The 13,913-nt window shown below is 46.4% G+C and overlaps 1 protein-coding gene across 1 annotated transcript in view; it reads left to right on the top strand.

Annotated features, from left to right (window-relative positions):
• Positions 1 to 13,913, top strand: part of pasha (partner of drosha) — a 50,054-nt gene that overhangs the window by 19,855 nt on the left and 16,286 nt on the right. The window contains exons 8-13 of the mRNA XM_070533860.1: positions 1,038 to 1,139; positions 1,252 to 1,350; positions 4,046 to 4,134; positions 5,100 to 5,200; positions 11,909 to 12,008; positions 13,494 to 13,550. Of these exons, the coding sequence (XP_070389961.1) occupies positions 1,038 to 1,139; positions 1,252 to 1,350; positions 4,046 to 4,134; positions 5,100 to 5,200; positions 11,909 to 12,008; positions 13,494 to 13,550 (548 nt within the window). The remainder of the gene's footprint in view (positions 1 to 1,037; positions 1,140 to 1,251; positions 1,351 to 4,045; positions 4,135 to 5,099; positions 5,201 to 11,908; positions 12,009 to 13,493; positions 13,551 to 13,913) is intronic.

Here is a 13,913-nt window from a genome sequence, read left to right as displayed (position 1 = left end):
CACGCGGGCATCAGCAATTACTCTGGAGCCTTCGATGACTGATGTATAAAAGCCGACGCACTTGATCCGCTGATCAGACTTCACCGACTGTGTTCGCCGCTATCGTTGTTCTTTAAGGCACAGGTTCACCCAATAAAATGCTAGTTTCGTCATTCACAGTTTTGCTGCCTTCTTCACCATCACTACCACATGACAATATATAGCAGCAATAACTGAAATTTCAGACGCCGCACACTGTTTCGGGCATGAACTGCTTGTGCAATGCCGCAAACATGGCAGGCATGGACAAAGTCGCCATCATGTCAACCGGCACGATACTGGAACTTTTGTTGCCAGCGCCCAACAGAGCAGCCTAAGCAGTGCAGTCAGTGGAGTGGCTGGTGACAAAATATCGCGGGAAGCCCGCCGCCAATACGTTCGTACTCATAGGCGTTAGCATCGATGCAAGCCTGAGATCAGATGCATGGGCAGACTGGTAGCCGTAGTAGTGGCTAGCGTTTGGTTTTGGCTAGCGGCTTGGCAGGACCGCAGTTCGAAAGCCAACATACGGATTCTGCGTGATAACACTGATCACACAGTTGCATATTTGCGACATTGCAGAGCATGTGTGTGTAATGTGTTATTGCTCCCGTGCCTCGCATCACCACAATAAGATCTCGACGGGTCACGAAATTTGCAGGAGACCCTCTTTTTTGTCCGTCGGAGGCACTCCACTTGCATTTTTTTCGCATAGGCCTGATAGCAATGTCTTCTTCTTTTTCCTTCAATATCTACATATACACTTAAATATCAGTTATGAAGGTATTTCTTGTGTCCAATGTGATTTCTTTATTATGAGGGTCAACTGCAATAACTTACAATGTTCTTGCACCAAGGCATCACGCACCTTACTCTCTCTCATGTGTGATCATCTATGGGAGTGAGTGATGACTGAATATACACTGAATTGTTTACAATTGCAGTAATTACAATTGTTTACTTGCAGTAGCAGAGTCTTTTTTAAGCTTACCTGTGGTTGTTTTGTTTTGTTTGTTCAGAATTCATCATGAACCCAAGTGGAAAGTCGAACGTGTGCATTCTTCACGAATATGTGCAACACGCCATGAGGACGCAGCCCCAGTACACATTCAAGGAACTCGGTATGTGCGCCTTTTGCAACTCCTCGTGACTTCCCCTCGCCAGTTGAGCTTCTGCCCAGCTTAGCGACAACACGAGTGGACAGTGATCGAATGCTTTGTTTCGTGATTGCAGAAAGCTCAAGCATGCCGTACGGGGCCACCGTGGTCATCAATGGCATCGAGTATGGCTCTGGCTTTGGAAGCAGTAAAAAGCAAGCCAAGTCAGAAGCCGGTGGGTGCCAGCCACTTCTTGGTGGCATCATGCTTTTTCTTTCCTCCTTCTCTCTATTGTCCTTTCCTCTATGGAGCACTAACGTATTTCTGAAGCTGTAGAAATGTTCTTCAAGCTCCTTGCACATAGAAGGTGACATGTTCTGATGGTCACTGGCATCCTCCGAATCCGAGCAGGAGGTGGTGGGAGGTGTCTTGCTCCAACTGAACAGCTGGCTGCTTTTCGGAGCAGTGAGGGAGGGAAGAAAGCAAAACGTGAGAGGGGGCTTCCATTAATGCAATGCATTCGGCTCTGTTGCTGCCTGCGTACAGTCGCGATTCAGGCAACCGAAAAGCCAAGGCAGAAAGCACAAACATTAACAGGGAATGAGCAGGGTCAGGGGACCGGAAACCAACCAGATTTCTCAGCTGCTCTGAAAGTGAGACTGGAAGCACCTCTCAGCAGCGTCGGGCAATCGAAGATGACCATCCGAGCATAGCCAGAGCGCTCATTTTGAACCATCAAGAATGCTCGAAACAACCATCCAGAGATGTCATTAGCAAGCATGGAAGCTGGGAAACACAACGATCTGATTTGAAACACTGCAAAATGAATGAAAGACAATGAAACATGTGCACGGGACAAGCGCTTCTCATTGTTTCATCCTATCTGCACTGTTCACTGTTCACCACTTGTGAAGAACTGCCCTAATTTGATACTGAAGATTTCCTCAAAATCCTGGACCTGGCGTCATCAACGTTACCATAACGTTGTGACATTGAGTTGAGTTTGTCGGCATTTTGTAGGAATAAGACTAGGTAGAATGACATTGGTTATGCAGTAACGAACAATATAGCTGAGTGCATTTCTTCTTACTGCACTCATGCGTGGCTTTCTTTCTTTCTTTCTTTCTTTCTGTTTTAATAGTTTGGAGGGCTTGTGCTACAGTCAGACCCAGCTATATCGAACTTGCAAAAAGACGCCTACCAGTTCTATATAGAGCATAATTCGATATAAGCCTGCTAAAGAATTGGACATCATAAAAGCACATACCATTGATAAAATCACTTTATTGATGAAACTAACTTAGTTTCGCTGCCTGCAATGCATGCACTTCTCCACATTGTCTACGAAGTCGGAGCAGCTGAGGCCACAACCTTCCGCATTCGTGCAGAAGCACCGGACTAGTGCTAGTGCACCAATCACCTCTGAGGATGTGGGCAAAGGACCGTCGTTGCTTTCCTCATTGTGCCAACTTTCACTTGAGCTCGGTACGATGTCAAAGACTTCTGGAAATTCTGACAGTTTGCTCCCAACTTCGGCAACACCGGCAACAGCTTCGTCGCACTCATCAGAATTTGCAGTCATCACCAGGCAAGCGGAAGCCAGCACGTCTGAAGCAATTTCAGATTAACCACTTGTACACAGTTGTGCGTACGCACACGTCGTGCACCACGAGCACCGGGTCACGCGTTTGTTCGCTTTAGCCCTAATCTCCCCCTTATTCTTCAAGATCATGCTGAGAGTGCTGCTCAGAATCTTGCACGCTGTCGGGACATCCGACTTCTCACCGTGTTCGACCCGATTTATGATTTCGAGCTTCACGGCAAAAGCCGAATTCTGCCGCTTCATCAGGGGCAACACTGCGGCAGATGGTCGACAAAGCGCAAACACAATGAACCAGAAAAGCACCAAGACAACTCGCACTTGCACCAGATGGCACGACGAGGGCTCAAGCACCTCTGAATGGCTGTCTGAGCAAGCGCTGTGGGCGGGCCAGGATCTGCAGGGGGGTGTCAACGACTCGTGTCGACGCAGTGCAGTTAGGCGAGGTCACAGTATGGAGAATAGAGCCACACCACCGGGTTTCTCCGCCACCACAAGGGAAAGCCAACTTCTGGGGGCACTTTTGCGCGGCTTGTTGTTCAATATATCGGGAGTTGCTACTATTTTTGTTCGATGTGAGCGTAATATTTGCTATATATGCTCATTGTAACTGTACCGTATTCCGAAATTGTTCAATATACAGAATAATTCGATGTAAACGGGTTCGATATAGTCGGGTTCGACTGTATATTGTCAATATATTCGGCTGTATATTGATGATATGATTTTGTGAAATGGTGTACATATTTTGAATTCTGATTCATGATTACTCATTGAAGTGCTTATGAAATGTATATGTGCTTCTTCCCTCCCTGTAACGACCCTCATTGGAAGATTAACAGTATGACCAAATAAATTCAGTGACTCAAAAATGGACAGCAGCAGAGTGCATAGTTCTTGTGCAGTAATGAACAACATAGCTGAGTGCGTTTCTTCTGACTGCACTCATATGTGGCTGTCTTTCTCTTCTGTTCTTCTTTTTTTTTTTTAATAGCTTGGACGGCTTGTGCTGTATTGAATCATTCAAATATGAACAGCAGAGTGTGCGGTTCTTGCACAGCCCTGCAAAAAGGTAAAGGCGTAAGTATGTACAACTAATTTTGATGTGTCAGAGACACACCGCTCATAGTATGTCACAGGTAGTCATATTCTTTTCGCTGGGCTGTGCAAAAACATTGCACTTCACCATTCACATTTTAACGACTGCACATTTAGTACGTTCATTTAGCTAAAAAAAATTGCAACGTAATAATTTCAGGTCTGTACTTCTTTGATGAGCACCATTTTCTGTTTGCTCAGTTGTCCTTCTCTGACTGCATTTTCATTCCAGCCAAAGCAACACTGGAAATCCTCATTCCGCAAATGAAGGACACAAACATGAAGAGTGAGAAGAGCGAAGACTTCTTCCAGGACGTTGCCGTAAGTTTTGTGGTCTCCGTTTGCACTTTGCTTTGTGTACTCATTTTTGTAAACACTGCTTTAATGAGGTGAAGCTGCAGTGAACTTGTATCAAAGGCCTTGCTGGCTTGCGTGTGTGTAGGTGGGGGAGGCGGGGTGCAAGACACACTTGGGCAACACCAAGTTAATGAAAATGATTTTGTTATGCACGCCATAGCAAGCTGTGAAATTATAGTTTATGTGGATCGCTGCTGCACTGGCATGCTACATCATGGACCTTGGCTAACTTTTCCTGTTGGCTGTACACCCTAGTTTTGCAAGTTAAGTTGTACTCTCTAAGGATCAGAAAAAGCATATCCAAGCTAGCACAGCTTGTCGCTGCCAAAAAGTACAGTCAAGTTTTGCACCAGTGTTTTTAATTATTACATCAGTGATGATGCCAAATTAAGTTTGTGATGTGTCCGGGTGTCTAGTGACCTGGAAGACTTTGAAATCCTGGAAAAGTCGGGGAAATTTTAAGGACCTGGAAAGGCCATGGGATTGTCGTGGAATTTCTTGTTTTACCAAGGACAGTCATGGAAAATGTTCAAGGTCCATAGAGCTCCCTCTATGAGCGTTATTTTATGCGATGAACCCTGCTCCAGTCTGGTTTGTACCCCATAGAGCCGAACAACAATGTTGAAAGAAATCTGCATAGCTAAGAAAGCCTATATGTTCTGGGTAACTTTAGTGCAGTGGAGTCATGCATTGCTTGGTTGGGAGCCAGTGCCACACAGCCGTGTGTATTTTTTCAATGAACGTCGGTAATTAGTTTAGCAAGCGGCACTGTTTATCTAGCATGGATGTTTTTTTATTACATAAGTATTCACCTGTGTTAGTAACATCTTGAGGTAAGCCTGCTTTGCTGGTTTTGACTCATTTGATAACTGTGCTTTTGTAAGGTGGGGTGAGATGTAGTAATAGCTTGTCCTTTTCCCTCCTTGCAGTTCTTTGATGAAATCAAAGTGGAAGATCCCCGTGTAAATGACCTTTGTGCGAAGACTGGGCAACTTTCTCCTTACCAGATTCTTCTGGAGTGCCTCAAAAGGTAGCCATGCATCTTTGTCTCTTTTCATTAGTATTTATTAAACAAGCAGTTAAGTCAGAGTGCGCCGCCAAGTTCTGGTAGCTTCGTGCGTGCTGCGTTCTCGCTGCTTAGTTTGCACTGAAGCGAGAAGCAGCGCGAAGGTCACTTCGCTCACTGCTGCTTCCACACATCCTCACTCCAGCGTTCTGATAGCACAAGTGTGTGGTCATCGAGCGAGATATGTTCACGTTTGCTTGTGCACGCGTGACACCATGCTTAACTTAGTCGGTAAGCCATTGTTTACAAGATTGTACGGCTGATAAATTTACTATCCTTACTTTGTACAGCAGTCCACAGGGTGTCTACCAACCGGGAAAACCGGGAATTCTCAGGGAATTTGAACAGTCTGGAAAAACTCAGGGAAAACTCAGGGAATTTGTGCTTCCATCAGAGAAAATTACCTGTAACTTTATTGAAAGGGAACGAAAGTCGTGTTAATGCTGGCTCCAGTAATAGAGGAATTGCAACGAATCGTCATTGACGCCGTGTCATCGGCACGATGTATTGCCAGAGTAGTTAACGACCGATTTTCTAGACGCCCGATTTTTCGGACATGCCCGGCACCACCACGTGCGGCACCACATGCGGCACCACCACGTGCGGCACCACATGCGGCACCACCACGTACTCCATATAGTCAATGTATATTGCCTTGACTGCAGGTCTGAAATGGCATTAATCAAAGCCGCCACCGCCGCTATTTTGATTATCTCGCCGCCTCGAACCGGCACTCTCGCAGGCAGATCCGCTGGCAGCCGTAACCACCACCGCGGCAACATTAGGCCTAGCTGCTTCTATGTTCGCTATTACACTTCTTGCCGTGCGGTGCCGTGTTTTTCATTGAAAGAATTCGCCGCTATCACCAATGGCACCGACTCCGCCTTTGTAATCCTCGCGATTGGCTTTGAAGCTCGCAGAGCACAGCGCGTTGCGTAATGCAAGTCTCCGAAAGTTAGCTTCGCCTCAATACATTAGTGTTAGGCGGTGAAGCATAACAAGCGTGGGAAGGGGGCAATTGTCACGGTACATAGTATGTATTCCTTAATTACACATGCGTGCACCCCGTCTCCTGTCACAGTACGAGCCCTGATATGCCTAATAAGCGTACTGGTAGGCCTTCAGAGCTTTTTCAGGCGTGCCTGTGATAATTTTAGCCCTTAAAGGCAGTTAAAGACATGCATTAATTTTTTTCAGACTGCCCGTTTTTCTTTTTCTTTTTTTTTTCGGCCCCTCGGAAGTCCGAAAAATCAAATCTTGACTGTACAACTGACCAAAAAGATGCTTCCGATGATCCATGTGGTGAAAGCGTGGTAGAAGGAGGATGAGAACAGAAAGGACCGACGCACTGAGGAATTAACGGGAAAGGAAGGGTGCCGGCGCCTTTTTGAAGGAGCTTGAGCTAAAAAAACTTAGTGTTCGCTGACGCTGAGACACATGTGTCCCTCATCCAAACCAAAATAAATTGTTTAAGCAGTGAAACCCAACACTAAGATGTTGTGTACGGGCTGAGAGTATGTCAGGACAGTTGAGGTTGACTTCCCAGCTGCTGAGAGAGAACCTTAGTTGTGACAAAGTTCAGGACCTCATACATATGAGCTTGCTATCAGTTGATAGAAATAGCTGATATTAAAAAATATGTACTTATGTATGCATCTCTTTTTCATTCGTATTTGAAAATGTTCGACTCAATTTGGAATGGGCTTTACCATTTCTTTCGCTGTGCATTTTACTAACACCTTCCTTCTGTTTTCTTTTTAAATAAAATAGATATTACTCCTTACTATTCAAACTGGATTAAGTCATTTTTTTGTTTCAGCAGCTTACTAGAGAGTGACAGCATCGGGCAACGTGGTGTGAGCCTGTCTTGACATAAAGCAAAGTTCTGGCTCATTCAGGGAATGTCGCAAAGGTGCTCAGGGAAAACCTGGAAAACTTGGGGAATTTCGAAATGTCAACTTGGTAGACACCCTGAGTCCACTAATTTGCTGTTGGAATCGATGCTTCGCCTTTCTTGTGGAAACTGCAACGTTTTATTTCTTTTACATAAAAAAAAATGTTGCCAATCTGTAGACAAGGCTCGTGTGAACATGCGAGCCAAATATTATTGCACTGCATGCTGCCAGTAATTTACGATCTCATGTCAAGAATGGTGGAAAATCGTTTCCTCTCTCCTTCGCAAGGCCATCATGCAGCCGCGTCGCAAGCGGCCGAGTCCCCCAACAGTTACCGTATTTACTCGCATAATGATCGCGCTCTTTGTAAAAAAAAAATTGACGCAAATTCAGGGGTGCGATCATTACGGGGCTTAAATTTCGTGCGAAAAGAAAACATGTTTTTTCATCCCACATTTTTTACTGCGGGATGACAACAGGTCAACAAACAGGCGGCTTCTGCTGTAATATTGTGGGACACCAAAACAAAAGTGGCGGCCGGCGGGGCAAGCCGAACGTGCCGAACGAGATTTTCTTTTTTGCGAAGCATATTACGAGAGCTCAACCCAGCTCCTCAGGCGCGGCGGTGTCACCATGAAACCACGTGACACCGTGACGTCACGACAGAGGAGAAGTGGCTTTGGCTCAACTCTTGCAAGACGGGCTGGGTGGGAATCGAACCAGGGTCTCCGGAGTGTGGGACGGAGACGCTACCACTGAGCCACGAGTACGACGCTTCAAAGCGGTACAAAAGCGCCTCTAGTGAATGCGGTGTTGCCTTAGAAACGAGCTGTTTCTAAGGCGTGCGTCTCTTGCTCAGGCGCACATTTCGTTGCCGCGCCGAACGCTGCTTTGCTCGACGCTCACCGCGTCCAATGCGGGGCGCGTAGTCGCTGCCCTGTAGCCCATTGTCTCACACCCCTTGGCGGGTCGACGGGAACGCTGTCGCGTTCCACTCTTGAAGGCGCAGCAGTAATGCATGAGTTGTTTCTTCGTCTAGCCGAACCAAATATAGCCAAGCAACAGCAGTTCACCAGGCTAAACAGTGGTTCAACAACTAAAATAAAGGCTAGTATGCTTCGCATCCTGGGCTTAACCTTACCTAAGCCACAGCCATTTTTTCTTCTTGTGAGTGCATTACGTGCATTGAAACAGTTTCTTTCGTATCAGTAATGAATAATATCTTTAATATCGGCAAGCTTGCGGCAATAACATAGCCATGTCCACTTTGAGGCGACGGCAATGGAGATGGGCGCGCTTAGCTGCCAGTGACATGGAAACACATGGCAGGCATGCTGCGGAAACTGTGGCATTTGTCTTCACTGCTATCCTAATAGACGAGCGCACGCCAAGTTTCGCCCGAGACGCCAGCGCCCGTTTCTCCCCTGGCGGCACGGTTTCCAATCCCCCGGGGGTTTGCTTCCGCCGGTTCCCTTCGCTCGCGCTGAGCCAGAGGAGGCCAGGCTGAGCGCGCGCTGCACGAGAGAAGGCTTTCTCGCGCGCGCTGCATGCGAGAAGGTGTAGGTTTCCGTCGCCGCTTCCCTTCGCGGTCGCGCCCGCGTTCAGTTCGCGCTGCGCGCGAAACGTCTCTTGTTTGCGACGGCGCCTCTTCAGATGACCGGAAATTATTATTGTGTTGTTAACTGTCACGACAGCAATGTAAACATGAAAAGGTTGATGCCACCAGTGAAATTATACCGATTCACAAGAAAATGGTACGAAAGAAGCAGACGACAGACATGGATTACTGCGGTGCGCCGAGCGAAGTAAACATCTGGCAAACGAAGCGAGATCGTTTATTGATCACTCCTGAGTGTATGACGGTTTCTATATCTAACCCACGTGAAATTAATAATTACTCGGTACATAATCCTTTTATTCATACAAAAACTTTAAGTTCAACGAGTGCTTGTCCTGTCTTCTTTCTCGTGTTTCGTTTGTGTGTGCGCTGTCTGAGAATGGAAACCACGTCTGTTGTATGCGCTAGCAGTAGCCGAAGTTCACGCGTGCCGAGAAATTGAATATGTGCATGATGTATTGAACATGACCGGAGTTCATTCCCGCTTCACCACTGCACCGATCGATCGGGTTACTGGACGATACACACCCGCGTCTTGGTCGCGCCGGCATTGCTGAAGCAGGAATGATTAATAATACTTTCAACTTCCGTCTCTTGAGTACTGTTAAAAAATGACCAAGCTGTCTACATTGCTGCCTCTATTCCATATTGTAGGGGACGTACTACAACGTAGTTGTGTGCGCATAAACAACGTAGTTGTGTGCGCATGTCGTACTTGTGCTATGCAGCGATATATCTTGTTTATTTCCGCACAGTGTCGATAGAAGTCCGTTGTCGTCATCAGAGACAACACGGATTTGTAGCAAACATAATGTGAGAAACTGCAAAAATGACTTTAGCTCGTAGGTGCCGTATGTATGTGCCGCATCGTATGTGCTGACGATTTTTCCGGCGGCACATACGATGTCGTTTCCAATTACCTGCTCAGCGTCCCTTACATGGTTAAGCAGACGCTGCCCTTTCGCCGCATTGCAGCCATAAAAATAATCGTCAAGCGTACCGATCTTCTTAAAGGCAAATATAGCGTGTGCAGTTTGTTTCACACTAAGGGGAAAACTCGGAACGTATTGCATCGCGATGCGGCAAGCAATGGAGTCGTGCGGCGGCAGCAGCTCGAGCAGGCGCACACGCTTGAGGGGCGGTGTCGTGATCTGCGTCGTCTGCTACGGCAGCGCGCGCTGGCCGCATTTTCGGGAAGCGTGGTACTGTCAGGGGCAGTGCACCGATTTCATCGGTACTGCGGGAACTGAGCTGATGTTCTTTACTAAACGTTGTGCGTCGCCACACTCTGATCCTTCATTGGCGCTAATGGAGTTCCACAAACGTCTTTTGACAACATGGTTCATTTGTAATTTCGAAGGGCCGGAGTACTGAGCGTGTGCACGTATATTTCTTCACTGTGTGTGCTACCGTAATGAGCAGCGACAAAACGCACCAAGATGTGCGCGCAACGTGCTCAGTCTTTGTTTGACTCGAAAGGAAAACAAAGCACTCAACAATGGGAGTCGAACACGGTGAAACAAACGGACATGATTAAATGAACGTTTTAGGTTCAGACAATGAGCTGGAAGTGATTTTTCTCGATAATCATTCGCTACACCAGACAGACCCTGCCCGCCGGTGGGGAATTGGACACGTCACGCTCGGAACTTCAGTTAGTATCTCGTCATGTCCCCAGCGGCAGCGATGACAGCGCTCACCCTGGAAGGCAGTGAAGTGTAGAATGACTTGATCAGGGATGTGTTCATTCGCTGCACGTCTCAGTCACTGACGATGGTGGATCGAAGCCTATCCTCGGGCGACTGATAGAGGGGATGTTGCGCCAGCGATACTTTCAACGAGCCCCAGACATTTTAAATGATGTTGGCGCCCGGGGATTGAGGCGGCCGCTCCAAGAGAGTGACTGCGCGCTCTTCTAGCAGTTCTTGCACAGCACGAGCAGTGTGGATCGGCGTCCTATCGCGTTAGAATATATAGTCGCCTTCCAGAAACGGGCCGTCAAGAATGTATGGAATCAGTACGTCGTCTATGACTGCCATGCAGCGATGAACTTACATTCGAGGCGTGTCAGTGGGCGTCGCGCAACGCTTAGCAAAGAATACCGGCTCCTTTCACGCAGTAACGATGTGATCAGCGCCCTGCACCTGACAGTAGAACGTTTCTCGACAATGCGGCCAGCGTGCGCCGCCGTAGCAGACGACGCCGTTCAAGATCCCGCCCCTCGAGCATCTGCGCGAGCTGCTGCGCTTCGAGTTTTCCCCTAAATGTGAGAGAGACTGTACACCGCCCTCCGAAGGAAATGTCCACGCGCACACACCGCGCGCGGCGCGAAACGTGCCCAAACACGCGCAGTGCAGGAGGCAATCAAGGCGGCGCGAACGAGAGATGGGAGAGGGGTACCACCGCTAATAGAATTTTGCTCCGCATGCGGCGCTCTCAACGCCGGCGCAGCAGCGCCGCTCTCGGTGCCGTTTTTGTCTATACAGCACGTTTCCGCTAAGGGTGGGCGAATATCTTAGTTGTGTTACAAGTGTCGGCATGCATATGAATAGGGTACACTTCTAACCTATCAGTGTAAACGTGGCTGCTATCAATGCCGCTCGCGATTTGTTGCGTGCCCATGAGTGCAGACGAGAAGAATCAAAAGGCGCCTTTTTTGTTGTTGTTGCTGACGACAACCATTATAAAGCCTACAAATAATAAAGCCAAGGCAAGTTTGGTTGTAGCTTTTTCTTTTTCATGGAAGTGCGGAAAGTGATGAAAAGAGTGAAATGGGGCATCTGCTTAAGAATGTTTGGTGTGTGCAGACTGCTGGGTATGCCTTGGAAGAGTCGTTCACATAGCATTCCATAGCATTTGACAGATGGTAAGCGCAATCATCATTAGCTAGATTTGGCACACAACATATTGCTGCGGCCAGTTCGGGGTGCGATCATTACGTGAGTGCGATCATTATGCAAGTAAATACGGTACTGGCTTATTGGCTCTGAAAGGCTTAAAACACGAACGCAAAATTTGTGCACCTGTTGGTCTTCAGAAAAGTCACATTCCTGCATCTGTTTCTACCTTTATTATCTTTCTTTCTTTATTTTTGTATGTTTAGCAACTGAATGCTATGTAGAAATGTCTCATCACCTCACAAACTCATTTTTCATGCAGGAACTATGGCATGGGGGACACAGAAATCAAGCAGGAGATGAAAAACATGAAGCATCAGCGAAATGAGTTCATCATGTCAGTCGGCAAACACACAGCTAGCGTAAGCACTGTTATCATGTGGCATAGCTTGAATTTTATTTGTGGAGTGCTCATTGCACCTTTATTTTGAGAAAATCCTACTTTTTGACACAAGCTAGCAAAAATTCAGCACACATACCGTAAACAAGAACCAATCTGCCGCTGCGAAGGGAACCCAGTCATGATTTATTTCATGGCAGTGTTAAAAGAAAGGCCCTTCACCAGGCTCCCTCGAAAATTTTGGTTATGCGCTGGATATTTTATGGTGTCATTTTGGGAGCATTCTGCCACAAGAATTTTTAAGAAGAGTTTAGTGTTGGACGAGACATAATTGAATGAATTGCATTGTTTCATTTAATTACATCTTAGCTAACACTAAACTCTAGTCCAACACTAATTCAAGATATTAACAACACCTTGGAGAAAATAGTATCTTTTGTGCCCTTATTGACAGAATAGGTATAAAAAATTCAGTAATTTTCAAATTATCAACTTTATGACCACAATGTCAGTGCAAGGTTCGTAGAGCACATTTGAAAATGCTACATTCAGTTTGCGACGTGCTGTCTTTTGCATAGCTCTTTTTTTCCACATTTAAAGAAAAGGCTGCTATGTTGCATAAGCAGCAGGCCAGCTGGGCCTTTATAAAGGGGTTACAAGCTTTATTTAGAGGGTTGGCGAAAACGAAAGTGCTCTGCAAAAGTTCATGCATTTCAAAAAACTGAAGTGGATCCTTTCATATATGTCCTTCAAACCTTGTACCGACATTGTGGCTGTAAAGTTTTCATCAGTACTAATTATTACTCTAATAATAAAAATGCACAAACTACTCTCCAGGAGGTCACTAGACAGTTTTAATTTAGCGTACGCTATAATATAGCGGGTCGTCACTGTATATGGCGCAGATGGCTAAACGACCCATAGCGTACAGCATGCACATACTATTTCTCAGATTTAGCGTCTTTGCCTGGTTTGCAGAGTTTGCGTGAAACATGGGGGCAGTCCCGGCTGCCCGCTTCGAATAGAATTTGGCATTGCTTTTGTAAAATTCACTTCGTTCGTAACAAATGACTGTGTAAACGACTTTTGCTTAGTCTCGGGCTGCTTCGATGACAGAGTATTATGGATAACCTTGTGGTGTTTTCGAAACCACTTCTCATTTCGAACGAGTCGAAGCCTAATGAAAGAAACATTCGAGATGTCAGCACCACCTATCGCCACAGTCGGGAGATAGCCACAACTACGGCATATGGCCTCTGAGATCCGAAGATCTCACAGGCCAACTAAAACTAAAAAACTTGTAAGCTAAATCCATGTTAGCAGACAGTTTTAGTTTAGCGTACGCAGCTGTGGCATACGCTGCACGCTATAGTATAGCATACGCTACAGCTGCGTTCGCTAAACTAAAACTGTCTGCTAAAAACATGCAGTTAACTTTATCTGCACAGAGGTCTTGGCCGTTCTCGATAATTTTATGCATTGTCTCTTTGCACTTTCTTCCCTTTAGGTAATTTGTAGAAACAAGAAAGATGGGAAACAAAGGGCATCACAAGCAATTCTTCAGGTGAGTCGTGCATCATGCGAGAAGAATGAAAGACAGTTATCGAAGGAATTATTTTATCGCTCATTAGGCCATTCACCTTGACGAGCCAAAGAAGTCACACGACCAAGTTAGTAACAAAATTGAAGTCACGAGTAGTCGCATTGATCAACAGGTGACTCTTTTAGGTCCCTTGCTTGCTGCCCGATTTTTCAGCTCAGTGACTACAGTCACAAAGCTGCAGAACGGGAGGAGCAGGACATTGTAATAGGCTAACATTATTTTAAATGGAAAGTAATAGTGCAAGCAGATTCAAACAGCACCAGTCACGATACATTTCAAGGTGGTGACGGGCAGGTCGTGCTTGCTGGTGTGACCGCCGGTTGT

Source organism: Dermacentor albipictus, chromosome 2 (assembly GCF_038994185.2).
Source record: "Dermacentor albipictus isolate Rhodes 1998 colony chromosome 2, USDA_Dalb.pri_finalv2, whole genome shotgun sequence".
Taxonomy (NCBI): domain Eukaryota; kingdom Metazoa; phylum Arthropoda; class Arachnida; order Ixodida; family Ixodidae; genus Dermacentor; species Dermacentor albipictus.
Note: the sequence above shows the minus strand (reverse complement) of the source record. Positions and strands in the feature narration are given on the sequence as shown.